Raw genomic sequence first — 10,216 nt, forward strand, 5'->3', positions numbered from 1 at the left:
ATGTTTTATAGGTGAGGAAACCGAGGCTCATTGTTGTTAATAAATTAATCAGATTTCCGTAGGAGTCTATTATGTATGTATATGTACACATACTTATGGATATAAGTAGATATCTTCATAGACATTTACTAATGCACATGAGATTTACTTTCTAATATTCTACCTGTAAAAACCTGTCTTTGATTTGATCATCATGCTAAAAATTAAATTCTTTCTTCTTTTTTCTTATTAATCCAACATCCCTTCTGTGTAATGCTCCTAAATGTCTTATTCTTACTTCCTAAGGACAGTGGGTAATAAGGTGAGGGAATTTTGGCTTCTCTGCTTTTTTTTTTCTGTTTTCATTTTGACATTTAATTTTACTCATTTCATTTTTCTTTAGTTTTTGTGCTTTGTGATTCCTTTGATAGAGAACATTACTCAGATATGTTTCAAACATAGAAGCACTGCATTTTGAACATTTAGCTTGTGGAAATGTGGAGTTAGATGGTAAAATTCATTGTTTTATTTGTCTAGGTTTTCATAATAAATCACACTAGGGCCTACCAAGCAGATGCTCTCAAAGACTATTTAATTACCATATTGAGTAGTGTAAATCCAGAACAGATTTGCACCACCTTCTTTGAGGAAGATCTGGATACATTTTTTCTTTGTTAGCAATTTAATCTTTATTTAAATGTCTGAGCCCCTTTAAAGCTTTTCTAGTTATAAGTGCATTTGTGCCTTCTTCCATGCCCTGTGGAAGCATGTGTCTGCATGTGCTTGTGTACATACACAGTTTCACATACACACACACTCTGACTTGACAATCCAGAGAAAAGGTCATCAAAAGCCCTGGCTGCTCCAAGAACCTTGGAACAGGAGCACGTGAGGTCTGGCATGCCAAGACTGGTGAAGCAAAAACTTAAGCAAGGCTTCATGAACTCATGATCAAATTTGTGTTTCTTACTTGATCTGCTTGGTTGCCCAGGACAGACAGACTTAGTGGATCATGTGGCACTCACTTGATAAGTGTTCATTTGCTCAGGTGTACATACTGTTGCAGAAAAAGTGTAATCTGTGTCTCAAACCCCCTCCTAACAGCACTGTGCATTCCACCTGAGACGGCAGTGGTCTGTAGTTGAGTGCGTGTCATTATCTCTCCCTAGAGACCTTTTGCTCTTTTGGCTGCTGTCAGGCTGCAGTGGTTAGAGTAACACTGGAGAAGGTGCTGCAGAGGAATGTGGTAGAGCTGGGCCGGGTGTCTCAGCTGGATGCACCATTGACTTTGTGACTTTGGGCAGTCACTCATCTTTGAACATCACTTTTCTCATCTGTACAAAAAAGGTTAGGCTGTTTACCAACCAGGGCACCAGTGGAATTTTTGATAGAACAGTTCTATGTTGTGTGGACTGCTCAATGTGGGCCATTTTATGTGGCGCTTCTCAGACATGGGGACAGGGAGCTTTCCACTCCCCATTTGCAGGAGCCCCTGGAGGGGCCTTTCCCTGATTGAGAGCCAGTGGACTATTAAGTTTCCATCTAGTTGCAGAATTGTTTTACGCAGTCCACTTGGTTGGAGTTAGGGCAATATTGCCTGATTGCCCTAGTAAAACGCTAGGGGCACACCAAACTCGAGGTGGCTGTGACTTGAACCCTTTCCCCCACTCTAGGCACAGCAGAATCTAAGTGATTGAAGTTTTACTTCTTACAACTGCCTTTACCCACACACTGCTTGGGTTCTATAAAGTGGGAAAGTGTAGGAAGGCAAGAGATTACAAAGAACTTGAGAAACAATTACTGAGCAGCTTGGAGGGGCTCTTGTTGGGGAGAAGGTAGTGTGTGCTTATGGAGTATGTCTTCCATGGATATAGCTGCCCAGCAGAATAACACCAAGGACTGATGTCAGCTATGATAATTATCATAAATGCTTTCTGAGCCAATCAGTTACTATTACCCAGGCTTTTTTTTTTTTTTTTTTTTTACATTTAGTATGCTCTCAGGGCTGCACACTTAATTCTCACAACAATCTCTAAGATAAATAACTTATTTTATAGATAAGGAAACTGGAGTTAGGAGTGGCTAAGTAATTTGCCTAAAAAATAAAGCCATGGAAGTGGGATTGGAACCCAGGAGGTGTGTTTGCAGAGTTGGTGTTTTGGACAGGGTTCCATGGTTGTTATGTCAGTCACACCACATCTAACCCTCCCTGCTATCTATTGCTTCCCACTGCGTATCCACCTGGTGGTCCATCAGTCATTGTGGTTGAGGGTTGCCATCTCCATTTGCCAGAACATAGTTCTTCTCATTCAGCCCACTGCATGTCCTGCACGTATTAATCTGCATCGTCTCTCATTATTGACTCCCTTTCCTTTCTACTTTCCAGTAACATTTCTTTTCTTTTCTCTTGACCCCAGAAGACATCTCAGCCAAGCCCTGGTGGTCAGTCTTCATGCAGCAGCCAACAGTCCCCCATCAGCAACTATTCCAACAGTGGGCTCGACCTTCCTCTGAGCGAAGGAGGTGGTGTGGGAGACCTCAGTGCCATTGATGAAACCCCAATCATGGACTCGACCATTTCCACAGCAACCACAGCTCTTGCTCTACAAGCCAGGAGAAACCCAGCAGGGACCAAATGGATGGAACACGTAAAACTAGAAAGGCTCAAACAAGTGAATGGGATGCTTCCACGACTGAACCCTATCCTACCCCCTAAAGCCCCTGCGGTCTCTCCTCTCATAGGAAATGGTGAGTTCTGTGTCAGACCTTGTATCTGCTCAGGGTTTTCAGTCCTTCTAAATGCAGCCACAATACCGTGAGAGGAACTGGACCCTTGGTTTTATGTTTGCTAACTTTTCCACCAGTCTTAAAATTATGCTGCAGTCATACATATTAATGCTGCCTTCCTAGAGAGTCCATATTTTAAAAGCTGGAAGTGATAGGATAATGCTGAAACAAAAAGTAAGAGTATGCATGACTCATATTTTGATGTTGAAATCATAACTATTAGATCAGGTGAAGAAATCCCAGCAGCGGAGGCATCGGTGGTCAGCACCTGTCTCTTGTTTCTACATCTAAAAGTAGGAGGCTAGCAGCCACCTTACAAATGTTTGTCCAGTTCAGGGAAAGGTAAGCAACCTTTCACACTGTCAGCCCAAGTCAGTTTTTGAGTCTGAGATAACACTGAATGCCTGGAGCACATTCCAAGGGTGAAGATTGTGTGTTACAGTTTCATAGGATGTCACGGGAAGCCCTTAGTGTGAATGTGAAATCCTGTAATGCCTTCAGCCTGTAGACATGTCTGTAACTTCAGCGCTGTGTATTTCATTCTGCCCTTGGGCTTTTCATTCTGCCCTTGCGCTAGGCCTATGAGGAACTTAATTCATCCAAGCAGTCCTTACTGGGGGTTTTTGTGTGCTTTTTTAAAAATATATCTGTATTGATTTCAGAGAGAAATATAGGAACATCAATGATGAGTCATTGATTGGCTGCCTCCTGCATGCCCCCTGCTGGGGATCAAGCCTGTAACCCTGGCATGTGCCCTGACTAAATTGAACAGTGATCTCCTGGATCATAGGTCAATATTCAACAGTGAGCCATGCCAGCCAGGCAGTCCTTACTATTTTAACCAAGGGTCCCAGAACTTTGCCTGTGAGCTTGTAAATAAAGTTTTATTGGCCTCCAGCAACACCCATTCCTTCAGTATGGCCTGTTGCCCTTTGGTGCTGCACAGCACAGTTGGGTAGTTGTGATGGAGACTGCCTGGAGTGGGGAACTGAAAATAGTTACTACCTGACCCTTTTACCCTTTGCTGAGGCTTATTTTAAATCATCCTGAAATGAATTCATCTCTCCCACACTTTCTCTGCAGGCACCCAGCCCAGTATCAGCTGTAGTTTGGGCGGGCCCATGACCCTCCTCCCAAACAGAAGTGACTCTTCCTTGGTGGATGTCACCATGCTAAACATGCTCAACAGGAGGGACAGCAGCACCAGCACCATCAGCTCTGCATACCTGAGCAGCCGCCGCTCCTCAGGCATCTCCCCCTGCTTCTCCAGTCGGAGGTCCAGTGAGGCATCCCAGGCCGAGAGCCGGCCCCAGAACGTGAGTGTGGCCGACTCCTACGACCCCATCTCCACTGATGCCTCACGCAGGTCCAGCGAGGCCAGCCAGTGCGATGGCCTGCCCAGCCTGCTCAGCCTCACACCGGCCCAGCAGTACCGCTTGAAAGCAAAGTATGCTGCTGCCACTGGCGGGCCACCACCCACACCACTGCCCAACATGGAAAGGATGAGCCTGAAGACCAGGATGGCCCTGCTTGGGGATGGCAGGGAGTCCGTGGGGGCCCTGCCCCCTGTCCACCCTCCCAGGAGATGCAGTGACGGGGGAACCCACAGTTACAGCCGGCGGCCTTTGCTACCCCAGGACACACTAGGCCACAGTGTGAGAAGAGCCAGTGACCCGGTGAGGACGGTCTCGGAGAATCTCTCCCTGCCCAGGGTACAGCGTTTCAATAGCCTAAACAGCTTCAACCCTCCGGTTTTGCCTCCATCGCTGGAAAAACGTAATTTAGTGCTTCAGAATTACACACGGCCAGAGGGTGGTCAGTCCCGCCACTTCCGCTCCTCTCCATGTCCTCCGAGCATTACTGAGAACATCACCCTGGAGTCCCTGACCATGGACACCGATGTGAACCTGAACGATGAGGATTTCTTGCCTGATGATGTGGTACAGTATTTAAATTCCCAGAACCAAGCTGGGTATGAACACTTCCAGAACAACCTCTCTGGTGACAGCAAAGTGCCCCATGGGCCCAGCTTGGGAAATGGGCATGGCAACTTTGACCAGCCTGTACTGCCAGATGGCCATGTCAGCCAGCAGTACCGTGAGCTAGAGCAGCCTTGCTCTGAAGCCAGCAAAGCCGACCTGCCCATCCAGTGGAATGAGGTCAGCTCTGGCAGCGCTGACCTGTCCTCCTCGAGGCTGAAATGTGGCCAGCGGTCCGCAGCGCAGCCAGCTCGAGCCTTTGGGTTATATAACAACATGAGTGCCCACCCACAGAATCTCTTGGGGAATGGGGCTGGCCCACTGGGGGTCTATCAGACCTTTGGGGAGCACGGCAGCACCTATGGTGGACCAGAGCACTTGGTGGTCCACAGTGGTGATACTGGCACCAACAGAAACGTCTTCCATGAACAACCCTGTAAAGCCCAACAATATGGGAACTGCCTCAACAGGCAGCCTGGGGTCCCCGGCTTGCTTGATGGTACCTGTGGTGCTGGGATTCAAGTGGCAAAGCTGAGAAGCACCACCATGCAAGGGAATGGGAGCCAGCCAGATTTTGGCCTGTTAATGGTGCCCAGTGAGTCAGCTGGCAGCACAGTGAATGGTATGCCAACCAGATACCCGGTGGGACAGGGATACTTGTCTCATCAGATATTCAGTGATGGCATGCACCACCAGGGGGCAGGCCGCCCCAGGCAGCAGATGCTAGGGCAGGTTAGCGCTACCTCACATATCAATGTATATCAAGGGCCAGAGAGCAGCCTGCCAGGTCCTCCCAGCATCGGAGGCCAGCTGTCAAGCTTGGCAGCTGTCAGAGACTACCAGCCATGTGCTGGCTATGGAGGCAGCAGGCGCCAGGCTGTGCCGAGGGCCAGCCTCACTCTACAGCCAGGACAGCACAGTGACACAAGTCAGACCTGCAGGGTCAATGGCATCAAATTGGAGATACAAGGGCAGCCCCATCAACTCTGTTCTAATGTGCAGAGTTACTCTGGTCAGTTCTATGACCAAATCCTTGGCTTCAGTCACCAAGATATGAAAACTGCTTCATTCCCTATTTCAGAAGCCAACTGCCTGCTGCAGGGGGCCAGCACTGAAAACTCTGAATTACTTTCCCCAGGTGCTAACCAGGTGACAAGCACAGTTGACAGCCTTGATAGCCATGACCTGGAAGGGGTGCAGATTGATTTTGACGCCATCATAGATGACGGGGACCATGCCAGCTTGATGTCAGGAGCCCTGAGCCCAAGTATCATTCAGAACCTTTCCCATAGCTCCTCCCGCCTGACAACACCACGAACATCTGTCCCATTGCCAGCACTGTCTGTGAGCACCACCAACATGGCCATCGGGGACATGAGTTCTTTGTTGACCTCCCTTGCAGAAGAAAGCAAATTCCTTGCAGTTATGCAATAGGCTCTAGGAATAAAGGACTGCCAACAAACGTGAAACTTTAGGAGTTTAACAGATTAAATTGAGTCAGTTTTTTGCTGGTTTGTTTTTTTAGTTCTGTATGTATTTTTGCAATCTCATCTCACCTAACTGGGATGTGTTTCAAGTATATTCCTTTTATGGAAAAGGACTCTGAGAAACCCTAAAGTATTCTAGGGAGAAACTGTCTTCCATTTCAGTTTGCATCAGTATTGTTACACTCGAAATACCCCTTTTTAAAAAAAATGTAAGTCTGCCCCCTTTATTAGTAAACCAGTATAAATGTGTGATGTGCATGTTCTTCTTTCTTTTCGAAGAGAGATCAGATGAAAGGATGTGACATGTTTCTCTGTTAATAAAAGAAATAGGAGTTGGTATGCCTTTGACCAAGGGGTTAACTCCACCTTTTAAATTTTTCTTTACATATGTTCAACGTTAGTTTTGTTTTTTGTTTTTTTAATCCCCATGTTGGGCACAAGAATGGATAGTGAGTTTAAGAATCTTTTGTGGGTGAATTGTCACAGAGATCACAGATTTTTGACATACTCCTCACCCCTAAAGGGCATACTCTTAACCGTGGAAATTTGGGGCTCTTGAAATTAGTTTGCTTACAGTTTGGGTTTAAAATTCTCCCTGTCCATAGTGTGCTTTGGGGGGTATGTCTGTATGGTCAGTTTTCAGTTATCTACTTTGCCTCCTCTCCCTCTTTTTTCATGAACGTTCAGTGCCGTTCAGCATTCCAGTGAGGGGGGAAAGCCAGTTGATGACACTCAGGCATGTTGCTTCTTTCTTCTGTTCTGGTGAGAAGTTAGATGGATTGTAGATTGAAGCTGTTGGGTAGAATTAGTTTGGGGAATATTTGTGGGTTTGCTGTATTTGTTGATTAGTTCCATCTCTACCATTATCATAGATAACTGAGAATTGATTATATGATGTAGTTCTAAGTATATAGGTATTTAAGCAATCCCACAGCTGGCTGTCATTTACATATATTAATCCCACTTAGTGAAGGACTGCTTCTATTCTAAGTGCCCTATTTTCAGGGATTTATAAAACTTAGTTGTATCAGGAAAAGCTCACATACAATGATAATTGGAATAAATTGCTTCAACTATTTTTGTTATTTGAGATACTAGGTAGGATGTTTAGTAGCTGTGTATGGATGCCTTTGTATACTCTATTAAATGCTGCATACACTGAAGAAGTTAAATATCCTATGCAGTTAGTCCTTAACGTGGGCTTAATCTGTCCTTTTGTTTTGGATTAAAACATTTAAAAATTTAAAAAGTGCAGCTACTTCCCATGTGCAGTGGATACACATAAAAAACATACTTTGTGTGCACAGAGTACATGGATTATCCAGCATTTTACATTTAAAAATATGTAAACTATTAAAATATTAACACCTAAGACTGTCTGCTGTATTATTCCCATTGATCCAAGAGTTGGATTTATCCAAAGTGGCTCATGGATCACTTGTTTAGCTTTTTTCCTTTATTCCTGCCATTTAAATTAGCTTTAGAAAGGCAAAATCAGGTACAATAAAATATTAGATAATGGAAAGAATGTTAGGACTAGCCTATTTTTCTCATGTTTATGGTCTCTCATTTGGACCAAGAATCTCAGCATGGAGGTAAATAAGACAATTGGATTTGCCTTCAACTGGATGTTCTTGAGATCAGCAGAGTGATGCTGAGATTTATCTTCCACATCCTGCCAACCTCCCACATAGAGCACCTTCTTTTAAATCAAAGGATGAATCTGCTTTGGAACAGAGCCCAGAAGCCAAAAACAGCTACTAATCTGAGCCCAGTACAGTCGAGTCTCTACCACTTTTCAATGGGAAAAGCAAGGCTTTTTCTGTGTTCATCAAACAGGTCATGATCTGGTCATAAAAATCAGTGATCCATTCCATATATCTCCTTTTTCCAGGAACCTCAAAATCCCCAGGTCCTGGTGTTATCTTTCATGCTGTTGTGGTTTGGCCCAATCTCTGTCCTCCTCTGTCTACTTTCCTTAGCAGTTCCTGGGTGGGACCCACATTTCTCATTTCCCATAACTTCCCATATCATCTTTGCCCCACAAGGAAGGATGGACAGCAATTGGGATAAACACTGTTGTCATCTTGTGCCTCTGCTTTTTCTTCTGGTTTCAGATGATTCTCTGGGTTGCCCTGTTCCTTCATTTTTTTCTTTTCAAACTTGTTTTCCTTCCTACTGTCTTCAGTGCAGTATGTGACTCCTCTCAATCTGGAAATCTCAGAAGAATGGATCTGTTGTGACAGTCAGTGGCAGGAAGGTCTTCTGGGCCATTTAGAAGTATCCTGTCTGGACATGGATCTCTGTAGACTTGGCGTCTCCTGTAGCAGGACACACCTCCAGCCTCCAACCTTCTCTCTACCGAGTCACTGTTGTTACATCCTACTTTATTATGCAGGCTCATACATGGTATTCCTGTTTCACATCTTTGTTAAACATGTTTTTACATGTCAAAACATTTTTGTTTTATTTTCTATCTAGACTGCCCCTGCTCCTCACACATCTGCTCATCCTCTTGAGCCACAGCATTTTGATTCTTGCGATGTATGTGCCTTATTTTATGTTAATCGTGTCAATGCAAGAGACCCTTTTGTGTTGCCCAGTCAGAATTCAAAGCTGCATGCTCCCCATCCAGCTAAGAGTACACGATTGTAGCCGAATCTGAGCTGTCTTGTAACCTGGTTTCCCATGTTTTGAACCCATAGGAGGATGTTCCCTTCTGACAAGTTACTGTTGTGTATCCTGCAAACGTGTAAGATAAAATACAAGTTCATTTTTTTCACATTTTTAGATTTTTAAAAAATAAAATGTGTAATCCTTTTTTAAAAGAAAGACATGTAAATACATTTAAGTATTGTAGGCATAGTGTCCGGATGTGACTGGCCCCGGGCCTTCCTTGCATCTGCCTGCCTCCAGAGCGATGCCCTATGCCCACCTCCAGCCCAGAGTGGGGCCACCACAAATGGACTCGACTTTTGCTTTCAGAACCACTTAGTCCTTTTGTAACAAAGAGAAAGAACAATGTTTCTTAAAATGTCAATAAAAACTCTTTGTACTGAAAATTTTAGTGGTTTGCTTATTTAATTTATAGATGAATGGAAAGAATGCTTTCCTTGGAAAAATCCAGAGCCTGTGTTTGGACCAGACCCCCCACACAGCAAGCCAAATGCACTGGTGCTCAGAGACCCAGATCCCTCATCCCTCAGGTGGAGAAGGGGATGCCTGACACTCCCTGCTAGGGAGAGTGCGGGGCTGTGCCTGGACACGCTGCTTGTAACCATGATGGTTTTTCTTAATGTTATGCTTTGCCAAACTGTATGTGGAAGGATGTGAATAAGGTTTAATGGTTAACAACTTGTCCCTCTTTTATATGTTACCTTCTCATTTCAAAGGGTGTAAGGTAAAACACATATTAACAGAAAATCTGACATGGTATGTCTACTTTTATGTGGCTTTTAAAAACTTACTTCAGACAAATGTAAATGACTTACCTCATTTGTCTTATATTTTCTTTTCAATATTATTCTCCAGATTGCCGTAAAAGACTCCAAATGGGTCCCCTACCTCTGTCTGAATAGCAGTAGATGTCCTTTGAGCCAGCAACCGAGGGTACTGGTAGTCTATCTCAGGGCTACAATGATGGGTGAGGCCCTCCTGCACTCACCTGCACAAGTACACCTGCACGTGTCCCAGGGAACTGCCCCTCTAGTATGTGATGAAAGTCTTCCTGTTCTGCAGTCATAGGGATGCGTCATGTTTTTCTAATTCACAAGGGAGAATTTTCTACCATAAACCCCAAATTCTTTGCTTTCTTAACTAGATCCCTCACAAAAGGTGTCCAAATGAATTCTGAAAAAAAAAAAAAAGAATGTATGCCCTTAGGTATAAATGTTTAGCTTATGAAGATTTATGCCGTATGCAAGTCAAAATAAATAAGAAATGAGGCTAATAGAAAGGAAAATGAGGAATGGGGTGCATGATAAT

General features: G+C 44.4%; 1 protein-coding gene across 7 annotated transcripts in view; it reads left to right on the forward strand.

Moving 5' to 3' along the window:
• The window catches only part of GLI3 (GLI family zinc finger 3), a 311,030-nt gene extending 301,736 nt beyond the window's left edge, over window positions 1-9,294 (forward strand). For 6 of the 7 annotated variants that reach the window (XM_081147982.1, XM_081147986.1, XM_081147987.1 and 3 more), the window contains 2 exons: window positions 2,397-2,727; window positions 3,850-9,294. In XM_081147982.1, the coding sequence (XP_081004108.1) occupies window positions 2,397-2,727; window positions 3,850-6,179 (2,661 nt within the window). In that variant the 3' untranslated portion in view covers window positions 6,180-9,294. The remainder of the gene's footprint in view (window positions 1-2,396; window positions 2,728-3,849) is intronic. The other variant, XM_081147983.1, reaches the window with a different exon arrangement.
• The last annotated feature ends 922 nt before the right edge of the window (window positions 9,295-10,216 follow it).

The sequence above is a fragment of the Miniopterus schreibersii genome, assembly GCF_964146895.1.
Source record: "Miniopterus schreibersii genome assembly, chromosome: 9".
Taxonomy (NCBI): Eukaryota; Metazoa; Chordata; class Mammalia; order Chiroptera; family Miniopteridae; genus Miniopterus; species Miniopterus schreibersii.